This window comes from Atta cephalotes, assembly GCF_000143395.1.
Source record: "Atta cephalotes unplaced genomic scaffold scaffold00016, whole genome shotgun sequence".
Classification (NCBI taxonomy): Eukaryota; Metazoa; Arthropoda; class Insecta; order Hymenoptera; family Formicidae; genus Atta; species Atta cephalotes.
In genome coordinates this window covers 1,303,143-1,318,555 of record NW_012130080.1, presented here as the reverse complement: position 1 = coordinate 1,318,555, position 15,413 = coordinate 1,303,143, and the positions used below count along the sequence as shown (strand labels likewise).

The 15,413-nt window shown below is 33.7% G+C and overlaps 1 protein-coding gene across 1 annotated transcript in view; it reads left to right on the top strand.

Moving 5' to 3' along the window:
- The window catches only part of LOC105618395 (hemicentin-2-like), a 131,729-nt gene that overhangs the window by 71,698 nt on the left and 44,618 nt on the right, over positions 1 to 15,413 (top strand). The window contains exons 4-5 of the mRNA XM_012199938.1: positions 2,709 to 2,819; positions 5,032 to 5,238. Of these exons, the coding sequence (XP_012055328.1) occupies positions 2,709 to 2,819; positions 5,032 to 5,238 (318 nt within the window). The remainder of the gene's footprint in view (positions 1 to 2,708; positions 2,820 to 5,031; positions 5,239 to 15,413) is intronic.

Sequence of the window (15,413 nt, the reverse complement as noted above, 5' to 3'; positions counted from 1 at the left end):
GTGTGTGTGTGTGTGTGTGTGTGTTGTGTATGTGTTGTGTGTTGGTCGATGAAAAATCATTCTTCACAGAAATTAATAAAATGTATTATATTTTTTCATAAAATATTTATAATGAAAAATTTTTATATATTAATTAAAAATTTATTAAAAATTAATTTACAACATTATACTGTAAACAAAATTTAAAAGTGCAAGTATAATTTTTATATAAAAATCTTTTAGTTGAGCTGCGTGACATTATCTTCAACTTTTATTTATTTGTGGATAAAATTCTTTTTTATTCGAAAATATTACAAGTTAAGTTGATTATTATTGTAATTTTCGCAAATGCGTAATTTTCTGCCTTGGCGGCTTTATGTTGAATCTGTTGCATTGTCAAAGACTTTCTGATTCCTAGCTTCCCCGAGCGACCGAAAGGATGCTCATATAGAGCTTACTGTGAATTATGTTAGATCATTCGATATTACAATGGTGCATTAAATTAAAAGCGTGCAAACAAAGCGCTGTTTATTATATTCTCGCGTAATCAATTATTCCGACCGTTATCTGGTGCAATCCGCGTCGCTTGCAAAACGCGAGAGTTCAAGTACCTCGCCAGCACACGTTTTGATAATTCAGTTTGCATACGTTTCGAGTGGTTGCCGTATGTTAAGCTGATATTTTGTAGGTATTAAAAGAGAAAAAGAGAGAGAAGGAGAGAGAGAGAGAGAGAGAGAGAGAGAGAGAGAGAGAGAGACAGAGAGATTGCCATTAATACAGAAGGATCCGCTAATATATCGATTACGCCACTCGATACAAAATATAGAGGGTGCGATGTAATCCTATTTTCAGAGGTGCTTCATTCGTCGTTATTTCCGGATAATATCGAGTAACGTTTTCACGTTAGGACTTTCTCACTTGCACGATATCGTGACCGACGGCTTAACTTTTCGCATCCATGTTAATCCAGTTTATTTCCCACTCGGTTCACCAGGTTCAATTTGTCCTGCGGATGCATCCGTGAGAATAATTATAAGAGAACTTTAGGTTGATGAACGAGTTGCGTAAAGTCATTATAGCCTCTAAGGCCATGTCCTTAATTATATATGTAATAATTATAGTAAAACACGACTATTACGTAATAACGTATTACATAAGATGATTGATTATGTATTTCACATGTCAAATAAAATTCAATCATTTACAAAATGCTTTACAAATACAAATTTTCAGAGTTCTAATAATTGAAAAATAAAATAAAAATAATGCAATTGTTAAAAGATTAAAAGGTATATATATATATATATATATTACGGAATCAGGTTGGGTTAATATCGATTCATTCAAAGCTTCGTTCGCCATCGTGAATTTTCATAGGGCAACCCTATTTCCTTTGGACGGACATCCGACATCCCGACCGCGACTGCAGCCTATCCTCGAAGCAATACGCTCGCCACTCACCTTCTGACGTTCCGACACGCCGCTATTTCCGATATTCAATTGCCAGCGTTTACACGCCACGATAGACCGACCCTTCCACCCATCCGCATGTCGGAACGAACTATACCCGACCGGGGGATTCCCGCGTGACCTCCCCCTTCACGTGCCCTTTTGATACCTCGTGGAGCATTGTTTCCTTGCACGCAAAATGGTTTATTGTATACGGTAGGTGTACGAATTACACCGACATAATAAGAGGTTGCGCGGTATCGCGGAAGGATCATAGCTGATATCAATCCAATTACGAAGAGCGTTTCTCTCGTATGTATTGCAAAATCTCAAATAGCCGAGAAAATAACGTTAGAAATTCATAGTTAATTAACGTATAATATTAATATATTCGATGGAACGGGAGAATAGATCTTGTTCTGCATCTTCTACCTTGCGGTACCGAAGCAAAATTTTCGCTAAACTACTATCCGGACCGCGTCTTCGTGCTGGCTCATTCGTCCGCATGAGTTTCCAGCGGTTACCTGTAACACCTGTACACCTGCTTGTTCGACTATTCGTGCGGTGCTCGTGGCATGAGTATCGTGAATTACTCCTCCCCGGACGCCACTGACTTACATGGAAAGTTTCCTATCTGTGCTTAAATAGCTCGTAGCGGTGTCAGAGGCGGTCAAACTCGAAACCGCTCGAACGATTGGTTGCACCGAGCGTTGTATCTCTCGACTGAAAAGCGCTGCAGCATAACTGGCAAAAACGGCCAGTTTCAAAATAACACAGACGATATTTTTACATGGGTACTTATTCATCGTGATGAATTTGCAATGAGAAACTAACAAAACGAAAATATAATTCGGTTTGTCAAGTTTTTCGGTTTGTCTATTATAATTATACGTGCTATAATGTATGATCGATAGACAAAGCAAAAAGATAATCTTTAAATTCTAAATTGGCGTATATGAAATAATGATTTTATGGAATCGCATATATTTGGAATGCATCAGACTTTATACACGCCACAGCTAAATGAAATTATTTCATTATTTAAATTATTTCATTCTGAAAATTATTCATTTTCTGTTGCACTTCTTTAGATATTGATCCAAAATCATTAATTATTATTTATTAATTTATTATTAAATAAAATTATCTATAATTTCTCTTCGCACATTTTTTAAGTATCAACCTATAAAATAATTTCTTTGCTCTTCTTAAGCGATCAGGATATTTGCACTCACGACAGACTTGATATTTTACCTATCTTTTTTCTTTTGCTGTTACAGTACCGCCACAGAAACCGAACATTATCGACGAACGCGGTAAAACCGTCCCAGCGGTGGCAGGCCCTTACGAAGAAGGTGGTGACATGAGACTGCAGTGCCTCGTCTCTGGAGGTAAGTCCTACTTTCTATAATGAGAGCCAGGTCAAATGAAAATACTCTAGGTATTCTCTTTCCTGCAGGCTGCCCCCGTAAATACGGCGCGAAAGAGCCGGTAGAATAATTGGTGCAACCGGTGAGAATGGGCTCTTCTATCCATTTTCTCGTTCTTGCATGTAAAACAGTCGCGTTCTCATCCTGTAGACCACGGAATCGTGTATTCTTAGTTATAGCGTCTAATTAAAACTTCACACGACCGCATTCTGATATTACGGATAAAAAATATTTCTCGGAACTCCGATGATGCGGGGTCGCGAGAATTTTTAAAAATTTCAAACTTAGCTTGTGTTTTAATGCTACACTTTTTATCGCGTATCCTGTCTTTAAATTCTGCTCGTAGTGGAAGAAATATTAAGAAATGAATATTAGAAATGTATTAGAATAAATATTAAATATTATAATTCAATATTAAAAATAAAAATAATAGAAAATAAATATAGAAACGTACGAATAAGAAATTTATACAAATAATATATAAATGTTTTATCTGTATTCATTATATGTTATGTTCAATCTCTATTCCTAATTTTTTTATTTCTTATATTTAATATTTATTCCTAATATTTCTTCTTATTGTGTCTTACTCTTCAGATTCCTTCAGCAGTTATTGTACACAATGTGCCATAACATTGCACACAATGTCGTTATATAAAAATATATCTGAATCCCTAGTAAAGAGAATGAAAATATGACTTTATTATTACTGTATAGATTTTCTGAATCGCCATTTATCCCTTGCGTGCGTTATCTCCATGTAAATACGGAATTAAAAGGATACTGCCCAGATCGTTAAACGATTCGACAAAATGTCAAGTGCTTTAATGGCGATCGCGGTGCATGCATTCGTTCGGCGCTCCCTTTTATTCTATTACATTTTAATATCCGTGCGCGAACGCGCGTTGCTGTGCCGACAAGACGAAGGCAATAACGATAATAAATTTATTTTTATTACCTCGCATGCTGCCACCCGAGGGACACGACAGTGCTATGCTGCTCTTACCATCGCTCTTCACCGCTACCTACAATTCCATTCTACAAACCCCGCGCAACTATCTTTCGTCCTCCGTTGCTGCACGTGTTTTTCTGCTTGTCCCTCCTAAACGAAAATAGGTCCGGTAAAAAATAATGAGGTCGCTCCGGTACAAGCTAGACCGTCCCTCCGACTTGCCGTCTCCCTTTAACGGGATATTCACCCTCGAGGGATTATCCGCACGCAACGACCATTATGAATTATGAATTAACGCGCACCGAGCAGCCTACACCGATGTGGGCGGTCAAAAGAGGACGAATGCATGTATATGCACAGAACTTGGCAAACTCTCGCGAAAAAGTAGTAAGACAGAAAAGAATACGTGCGATACATTGTATATTGAATATTGACATGAGCAATATATCGATATTGCAACATAGTTTTCTTGAAGAAAGCAATAATTCCAAAATTCATGTATTCTCGAGAAATTTTGTAACAAGCCAAATGATATAAAATATTGCACTTAATAAAATTTTCAATACGTTATCTCTTAGAAGATATTATCATAGATATACGTAATATATTTTTTGTTGAATTTCAAACAACTTCAATGTTTTCCAATAATCCAATATTGAGGGAGCACACATTAATTGATACTTAAAATAAAAAAACTTAAAGGCATTATAAATAATTTGATTTTATTTGTCTAATTGTTCGTTTAGACTGCAAACAGCAAAGAATAGCATTTTAAATATACATATCTTTAGTTGGGATTATTATTAATATCATAGTGCAGAAAAACGAAGAAAATTAAAAATAAAAGTACGAACTCTCTCTAATGTTAAAAATGTTATTCAAATTTAATACATGAATATATTTCGACCTAATATCGGCACAGTCACTGTAATACAATTGAATAAATCGTATATATGAATTTAGTGCCTTTTTGCTGATTTGTTGCATTATTCACGATTTTATTGCTCTAGTCGAGAAATATAACTGAAAATCAGCCACTATTTTTATCAAATCGATTAAAGTAATAAAATTGCGAATATGACAACAAATTAATAATGAAAAAGCACTAAATTGATGTGTACGTTTTTTCAATTGTGCTGCAATTATGGTTGTGCTAGCTTAATAATGTTCTTCTTTCTTATTTCTGACAAAGCTAATAAATTTTATGGTATTTGTTTCCAGGTCGCCCCGAGCCTAAAGTGAGATGGTGGCGCGGAGAAACGCTTTTAGATTCTAAAGATGAACCAGGCGAATTTCCTGCTCTTCGTAGAAACACCTTAGTAGTTAGAGAATTGTCAAGAGCAGATCTTCATGCGGTGTTCGATTGTCAAGCATCCAACAATAATATCAGTCAACCCGTATCCACATCGGTAGCGATTGAAATGCATCGTAAGTGTATCATTTATCGCATAGTGTTTTCATAACAGCATAGTTGCTTTTAATTAATTTTTTTTAATAAATTGAAGCCAAAGCGTGCGCGCGCACGCACACACACACACACACACACACGCACGCGCACACGCACACAACACTGTAAATGCTACTTTTTAATTTTTTAGAAAAAAGAAAATTTTTATTTTATTTTTTTGAAAACTGTCACTTTGAATATTCTATAAAAAAATTATATTCTATTATATATAAAAATTAGTAATAGGATAACTGTTCCTATTAATGTGTTTTTAATCAACTTGCTTATTACTGAATTATTAAATATTGTAACTTTAATTTTATCTGCTTACAATCAATATCAGTTTTTTTTCTTTATCAGTTTTACTTTATAATATAATTTTTGACAAAAATAAAAATATTTTTGTCCCTATTAGTGAGTTCTCCAAGCGGCGATGGCCTTATTAATGTGCTCCCAATTTGTCTGCCTATCCACATTTGACTTATTTTAACATATAGTTACTAAAACAGATAATAAATTTAAGCTAATTGTTTAAGTTAATATATATTATATAAATCATTTCAATTATATTTATTTCAAGATCACACTTATTATACAACATTCTCAGCTCCAACAAGGCACATTAATAAGGACAAGCTTAAAATTTTGCAGTACATATTACTGTATTCACATTCATAAATTCCTCATATCTTTTGAAAAATATTTAAAATACTTTAATAATCAAAAAATAAAATATTATATTCGGTATCGTAATATGCATTAATAATTTAATTTAACAAGAAAAAATATTTTTTTTTATTTATTCGTGCTAATTTTCCTTGTGACTTATCGAAATACAAAAGCACACTAATAGGGACAGTAATTGGGACAGTTACCTAACTAGAAATATGAACAATCAGTCTGCAAAAATTTTTAGTTAAGTAATTCTAATTTTTAAAAATATCGTGTTAAAATTTCAAAACGTTGGTAAAGATAAAAATGCAAGTCAAGAATTGTAAATCTAAGTAAAAATATCAATTACACAATAGATTTATAATGTTTTAAATTGCACCATCCATTTTTCTTCGTTTATAATAGCAGGACTGTCCGTACCAAATATTAATATGTGATATAACATAAGTATTTACAATCCATTTATACAATGAAATGCGTTTTCACAATTTTATCATTTACAACGTTTTGCCATAGCATGATTGCCATAGCTCGATTAAGAATATTAATATTGTCTCGTTGCTAGTGGCATTTTGATACGATTTTTTTAATTTTTCGCGCGACTTTTCCCAATTAAACATGAATATAAATAATAATGCGTGTAATATAAAGAAATTGCATTCGTACTATTAAGATATAAAATGTTATGAATAAGCACGCCGGCCGTTTTTTACGCACAAAGCTTAAAGAGCGGCAGATAGCTGAAACTCATGGAGCTTCGTAGTTTCGTTGTTGGACCGTAGTTACAAAGTGTAACACCGCCTGCGGTCTCTCAGGAGGATAAATCCAAAGGGTACAATCGATCCGCCTAGCCGTACCCACCGCTTTCCTCTGTGAATCGGCGCAAAAGGAATGCATTTGCGAATCGGGCCAAAGGGAAAATCTGCGTTGTCGAGTAAACGAAGCTGAATACCGGAACGGAAAAGTATTTAACCCCGAGTCTCGGCTTCGACTCTGCAATCCCGTTTATCCTAAGCTCCCAATTTCTTCTTTCTCTCACCAGTTTTGACGTCTCATTCTTTTAGTTTAGGTCACGAGAAAGAATTGCGGGGCAATATTAAATCCGGCAGACAACAAAGATAGTGGACTTTAACATAATTTTTACATAATGATCAATGTTTATTTTCTCGTATTTTTTCCTACGGATTGTAATACCTTTGTAACCGTATAAAGTATGCAATTATTGTGAATTCGATATTATTTTGTGCTTACATATATAAACTGTATATTACATGGAAAAAACGATTGTGCTGAAATATTTAAAAATTCACCTATAGACCTGAATTCTTTTTGAACTATCAAAATAATTATGCAGAATAAACTGGTTACTAAACTGGTTACTAAAATGTAGAACTTTTTTACAGTATTTTTTGTCATCAATGTTTGAGTGTTATGCATAATTTATTAGTATAAGTATATTTAACGAACCAACAAAATCATTTTCAAATCTGTAATTAAATTCTGAGGTATTTCAGCAAAACCGTTCTTTCCATGTATACAAAAGTATACAAATACATGTAATATTTTATATGAGATTGATTTAAATAGACTGAGTTATTCTCAGTTTTAACATATACATATATACTGTGACGTGCAATCGATCCGTTGACCGAATAACGTTATATACGTTAAAATAATCAACCCAAACATCGCTCGGCGCAATTTGTCTGGAGGTTACTCGAGACAAATGAAACGTCTTCCAATGAGACGTAAATACAGGAAAGAACAAGAGAGAGATGCTCAGAAGGTCGCAAAGAAGTGCGATAGCGGTTAGGAAAAGTAAGGCGAAATAGAATCGAAGGACGATGCACCGAGGTAAGAGTCGAAACGCATAATGTTCCCTGATGGGAACCCAGGAGAGCGACGACGGGTTGCGAGCTCGATTCCGGAAGCTCTCGGATTTTTATTAAATTCCAAGGAGAAAGAGGGGCTTCGGGGCATCGGAGGTCGCGCGGAAAGTCATCGCGGTTTCCTTCGCTTTACCTCGTTTTCGTCGTGAAGCGACGAGCCGCTCCTAAAAGTAGCTCTCCCCATTTTGCTGATGCTTATCGACAATGTCGTAGCCTTATTATCTTCTCAGAATTGGATATTCCTTCCACTTCTCGCGATGTTTCAACCTTGGCGGAGAGCTACTAACGCGTTCACAAAGAGAATTAATGGTTTCAGCAGAGAAAAAACTTTCCCTAGCATCGAAGATGAACGAATATAAAAAAAATATATTGTTGCACCGTGGATTTTTTTTGCATATTGAGAGAAAAGTATTTGATGTGTTTGTGTCTATTATTACATAATAAAATAATGAAACTCTATTTTTATCATTATTTTTGCTAGCAAGTCAACAATAATTATTGTATTTATACACGGAAAAACAATTTTTCTGAAGCAGTTCTAAATAAAAAAAATATACGTTTGACTTGGAAAACAATTATATCTACAGTTATTTTCGAGACTAACTATATATTTTTTGTATATAAATATATTTATTATAGCAATAATAAAAAATAGATCCTAACAAAATTATTCCAATTTTAATTACAAATACCAAACATTTTTCTCTCAGTGTGTAGTTTCATAATTGGCGAGGAAAAATATTGTCTGTCGCAGGAACAATTGACAGAATGTAAATTTTTCGGAAAACCTTAAATGCATGTTTAAAAAAAAAACGCAGAAAACAAAGGCGGAACAATCACCAGAGTGTGAACTCTCTCTAAATTTATCTTTCACATAACACATAAAATTTTTAACGAAAGCTTAAGCGACGACGCGAGCTTAAGCGAAATATTAGCAGTGACGTGCATTCACGCATGCACGCCATATATGATGAGGATGGTAATAAAAACGTCGATGGGCGCTCTTTAGCAAAGTGATAATACGTGCTTCTTCCTACGAAAAAAAAAGAAAAGAAATACGATTTTCATCGAGGAATTTACGAGAGGAGGTGAAGTCGAATGTCGACGAACGTCTACTACGTTCGGGAAATTATCGAAAATCCATCCTTCTTTTTGCTCCACGGCGAAAAGCGAATGGATCCTTTTTATTGGACGCGTGTATTTAACTGCACATCGACAACGTGTGAATAGACGATGAACAAAAGCGAGCGATTTTTATGCATGCAGCGAATGATTTCGCGGCGAATGCTGTAAACGCGCGCTAATTATCATTTTCGTCGTTTCGCGTTTACGGACAAGCCGTTCAGAAACCACGAACGTCATATAATTAAACTCGGGAGAGACGAATTTTCGTGCGTACATATGTGCGTCGACAATTCCACGTCGTTGAAATATTCGAGTAATGATGCATTAGTAATGATCCATTACGGACGGCATCTTCCGCGCAACGATATCCCATACGAATCTATATCATTCGCGGTTTGCAAACAACGCATATCGCCCGATGTTATTATTCTCGTAAATGAGCGACGAACGTGCGACAAGCCCGGTATGATCGATAAGGAGTCAAGCAGTTTTCCCTTCCCTTCTCTTTTTTCTTTTCTTTTTATTTTACCATGCATCACATTCACTGTATTCTGTTTCATTTTACTTTATCTTCATTTTCCTTGTATTGTTGTACATATTCTTTTCCACTCAATCTGTAGATCTTTCGCAATTTACTTATCAACTGTCATACTTATTGTTAGCTTTTTCTTAATTTAAATTTATTTTGTTAATTTCTTCTTAGAAAAGCCCTATACTTGCCCTATATTTTCTAATAAACGTTTTCTTTTTCTCTCTTTAATTGTATATTACTTTTCTTTTTTCTATAATCTTATTATTTTAAAGAACACACTTTTTATAGTTAAGGTCTTTCAATTTTTATAATGTATTATTTCATATATATGTATATTTTATATGTATAATGTATTTGTGTGACAAACTCGAAGGGACTGTGTCTCAGAATCGCCAAATAAACGGCGATTCAATCTCTCTTTCTTTTTTTTTTCTAACCCGATATAAGAAACGTAAAGTAAAAAATTAATGGCAGACTCGCAAGATATCATCGTAACATTATCCTATCTGGTCGCGTATTGCAAACGCGACTCATGAATCCGCATCGTTGAACGTCACTGCAAATTGTTGCCTACCATGTTTTAATGGTGATTACAATAAATCGCGTACGAGCACTTTGCTTTTTCCCGGAGTCGCTTTTATCGCGTCTCTCATCCCCCTTTCCTCTTTTCGGCATAAAAGCTTGACGCACGCCCGTATCTTTTGTCGTATATCCGTCATGACCGAGTGATGCATACTTCTCGTAAAAATATAAAGGCATGATGGTAAAAACGTGAGGGCGTGAGAGCGCTTTTAGTGAAGTGCGCGCCTTATAGTCCCCGTGCATAATTACGCGAGCTCCTATCACAAGCCGTCTAAAAGTTGGCAAATTAAAGCGGATTTTGTATTCAATTATTTTTAATTGGGCGAGAAAGTTGCAACTAGCCTGAGCTGCGACGTGCCCGCAGAAAAAAAACACCGATGCACGCATGGAGGCAGAGAAATTATATCCCGCGCGCCCCCAGCCATTAAACGGAAAATGGCAACCTCACGCTTATCGGTATCAAGTGAATTGCATTAAGAAAAGAAAGTTCGTACTGGACTCACGGATGATATAATTCGCGATTATATTTAGCGGAATTATGAAAGACAAGGAAGTGTTATCCTCCGTTTCAGAGTTCAAAATTTATATTTAGTTCTCGTGTAATTTGTTGACACGTAACGCAATGATTTAGATATTCACACAACCAAATCAAGAATTTATAAATGATTATTAATTCTTTATCTTATAATATGAAACAAGATGTGTGATACGATTATAAGCCAAACACGTATCGTAAACTTGATTGAGAATCGTGATCTCGTCGTGCGAATGACTTTATCCCCAACTATGATATACGCGGTCACAAATTAAATTATAAGGAAAAAGATTAATATAACAGTTTTGATGTCGAGGATATTTTCCGCTTTACTCTTCGGATTTACAGTGGATCTATTGAATCCATTCAATATAAATATTTAAAAAATATCAAATTATTCAATTTTCTTTATGTTACATGTGCACATTTGGTTTATCTTTATTGAAATATACGTCGCACAATCACAATTCTCAATATATTTTCTTTCAAATTCTTTCAAATTATTTGCGGATTTAATATTCATTAAGAACTACTTAACATTCATTAAAGATTATCGCAGATGTAATTTATATAATATTTTATCACTCAATAAATTTTGCATGTTCTAATAATTTTTTTGATAAAAAAATTTCAGAATACAAAAGAATTCAAAATACTTAAGTTAACAACTTACTTATTAGAATATTTATTAATATATTTTTCATAACATTTCCCTTAAAATTCTTCAAAAAATGCTTTATTAAAGTAATATTCGTATACATTTAAAATTAACTGATATTTAGCAATGACATACGCGAATAATGAATTTAACGAGGAATTTAACGGATGAATGGAATTATGTTTTTCAGGATTAAATATTTCCACTAATTAGTTTTACAATTAGCCCATTCATTTCGGTCCATCGAGGCAATAGATTAATGAAATATTATATTTATTTATAATACATTTTGAAACTTATAACTTGAATTATTAGCATTTCGCAAATATGATAAAAATATAATTCGTATAACAGTTTGTAGAAATAAATGATGGAAAACATCGTACATACATTTTTGTTATTAAAAATTAAAATTTTTATATTATAAAGAGAATGAAACTTTTAATTTACTTTAGTTTTTCCGATATTTTTGTACCATATATTTCTGATGTAATTTTCACAAATCTATTGTCTTAAATTAAAAAATAATTTAACTCACCAGTACGATGTGCAGCAGCGGAGTTGTAGTATACAACAGTAATCTATAACGCACAATTTATCCAAATTAAAATAATGTCCGAACCAATAAAAATTTTTTTAAGTAATTATTACACGTGATTACTTTATTTATTTACTAAAAAAAATTTCAAAAAACTTTATTGAGATTTTATAATTTAAATTTTTATAAAATTTAACGAAAATAAGATAATAAAAATCTCTATAATTTCTATACAAATAATCAAAATTATAAAATTTTTTTTGATATGTTAAAATATTTTATAGTTTATATTTTATTTATTATGTTAAATATCATAAATGTTTTATTAAATATTTATTTTAAGTTTCTCAAAATAATATATAATATTGCACTTGTATGTACATCACAGCAAAAACGTGGATTATCGCGAAGATAAATGATTAATATTCCGCAAGTAACAAATAAATAAATGAATAAATAACTCACCTATAGTTACTCCACCTATTGCCTAATGCCTCCCAGGTCTTCCTCTTTCTCGTTTCTCCATGGTTGCTTCTTTGTTGCACTAAAGCACTCGTGAAAACTAACTTACGATCGCGCATAGATAATATAACAATATAACAATCGCGCGATATTTCGTACGGCATTCTCAATATTAATCCCGACGCATTTTATAACGACGCGGTATTAACCGCGTGAAAAAACGATTCAATGAAGCTGAGATTTGCTTACTCATCGCAGCTCTCCTTTTTCACTCCATGATACTTTTGATCCGTTACGTTCAAACACACACACACACTCGCGCAAAGGTTACAATCGCGCACTGACGACCTGCGAATTATGATAACCGCGCGACGCTTTGCATTCCCGAAGATTAATCACTTCGTAACATCGCGGTGGATTATCAGGAAAGAATCTAACAAAACTACGTTTCCACTTGGCGATAATTCTGTAAATTAGAGAACTAAATGCGCAGCAAAACGACGAGCGGCGGTCGTCACCGGCGGAGCAATGGCGCAGAAAAACGCGAATTGACCTTCACGCGGGACGACGCGCACATAACTTCACACAGTTCCCGCGGCATGACGGTTATCCTTGCCTCAACTGTATTCAAAAACGTAAGCGTCGTACGTGATTGTAATTGTAAGAATTGATTTACTACTCACGAATTTGACGAAAATAATATATTCCACTGTGATTTTTATAACTACAACGACTTATATCTGTACGGACAGAATTGTCTCTTAAAATTTATCCTGAAAATATGGTAATTGTGATATAATATTTCGAAGATTTTTATCATACTTTAGTAAAATTAATCAAACTTATTATACATTTTATTATAGTCTTATTAATAAATGAGAGAAATTTACATAAAATTCTTCGAAATGTTGTCCTAGGACTATCAAATTTTCAGGTAAACTTTCAATTAAATTCTAAGAAAAAAATCTCTCCGTGTACGCTTACGCAATTGTAGAATGGATTTTACATTTTCCGCATTTTAAATTTAATAAATAGAATATGCTCGCGCGTTTAGGATCAATTGTTGTTCCGTGTTACAAGAACAAACGAGTTAAAATCGAGGCTCCGCAAAATATAATATCCAAAAATATGTCCGTTGCCTTGTCGACGAGCATTAGATTTCGGTCGAACAATCTTGTGAAATGTATTCCAAGACATTGCTCAAATGTTAACGGCCGACTTATTCATACTAACAGATATCAAAACATAGAATTTAATTATTACAGTACTTACTAATTAGCACATCATGTACCCGAATTTCGGAATCGCTGTCGTATGTTCTGTGAGTAACGAAAGATATTGAGCAGTGAACATTGTCGCAAACTTCGTTCCAATGTCGTGCAGTGTAACGTGAACTGAGTTAATATTCAACTAGCAGTGCATTCCAAAAATATACTAACAATAGCAAAAGTCTATAATTCACGATACGTCGTAGATATTCAATGCCACTAAAATTATTATCAGTACACTTCAAAATATACACTAGAACGCGACAAATTGATAAAAAAACATTAATTCTCAATATTAATATTGAGAATTAATAATATATAATAATATTAATATATATAATAATATATAATAATAATATATAAATCTAAAATTACAAACTAGAAACAATTATATTAAAACGCGATATAAGAAATACTCGATATACAAGGAGCATATTAGAGATCACAGTTTGTAATTTCATTTTTCTTCATTAAATGAATAAATCACGAGAAATATTTTCCTTAACGAACGCTCGCTTACAGTAAACTCACTGATCGTATTTGTACTTAATCATACAAATTGGAAAATCGTCGCAAATTTCTCTCCATGCTTTTCGTGTCTCAAGGAATAATGATAAAACACCGAGCGGCCGTTGCGTCCTTATTCGACCCTTACCATGCGAATGATAACAAGATTGCCAGCGCGCCACGAAGGGTACGATATCGATGCGTCATCAAATTCCACGTAACAGTGACGTCGCTGTTTATTTCACGCATTCTGTATGTTCGTTACAGAATATACCATCGAACAATTATGCTGTCGCATGCTTCGCTCGTTGTGAATATTAATATCGTTGGTCAATACAATGATTCATTCTGCTCGATTTCTGAAGATTTTCACTAAACTCAAGAATACGATATCAAAGTATTATAAAGATGGCCTCGTGACTATATAGAGACGTAATAATTGTAACAAACTGTATATTTCTTGATTTTAAATCAAAGTTTTAAAATATCTATAAATAATTTAACTTATATACATACACATCTAAAAATAATTTTATTGGACCATCAAATTACTACGTAAAACGCTTAAACTGATTGCTAGAATGTCACTTTTAGCAGCATTATTTATTATGATATGATGTTTTCTACATAATTATTTGGATGATCCAATAAAATATTTTTCGGATCTGTTATCTAGTTAAATTTTTAGATATTTCAGCAAAATTGTAGTATTCTTTTTTATGTCATTTTAATTCCTTGAAATTAACTGCTTTTTAATTGACATAAATGATATTAAGCGAAGCGATCAATCGAAAAGTGTTTAAAATAAAAGAAGAATTCCATCAAAGTGATACTTATATTAGTAATATATACATTTCCATTTACAAATACAGTAGAATTAACAGACTTTATAAATGCTATAGACTATAATTATCAATCTTACAGCGTCAATAATTGTGTTATAAATTTTGGCATTATCTTTGGAATATTAAACTGTCACGTGTCTTCATCCATCCTCGAATTGAACACGCGCGTCCTAACAATATCAAAAATATACGCTGGGCACACAGCTCGTGCCGTGATGATTTAAACTCGTTCGTTGATATGCAAATAAGTCTTGAATTTCGCAAAAAGGAGAGACGTGAACGAACATAATTATCTACGCCGTTGCCCGGTCTATCGGCTTTAATTTCCGTTTTACGTTTCGCCGAATAACGCAGGAAATAAGTGCACCAAGTTCGGCTGTGCTGCCCCTACGGGAGATCGAGGGAGTATACGTATCTTCCAGGTATTATACTCGTGGGCATCACACTCGTATAGGCATTACGCCACTCCACGGATTTTATTGCCCGGCGTTAAACGCCCGTCTCTTTCGTCCGTGAGGCAGAGAACACGAGAGAGAGAGAGAG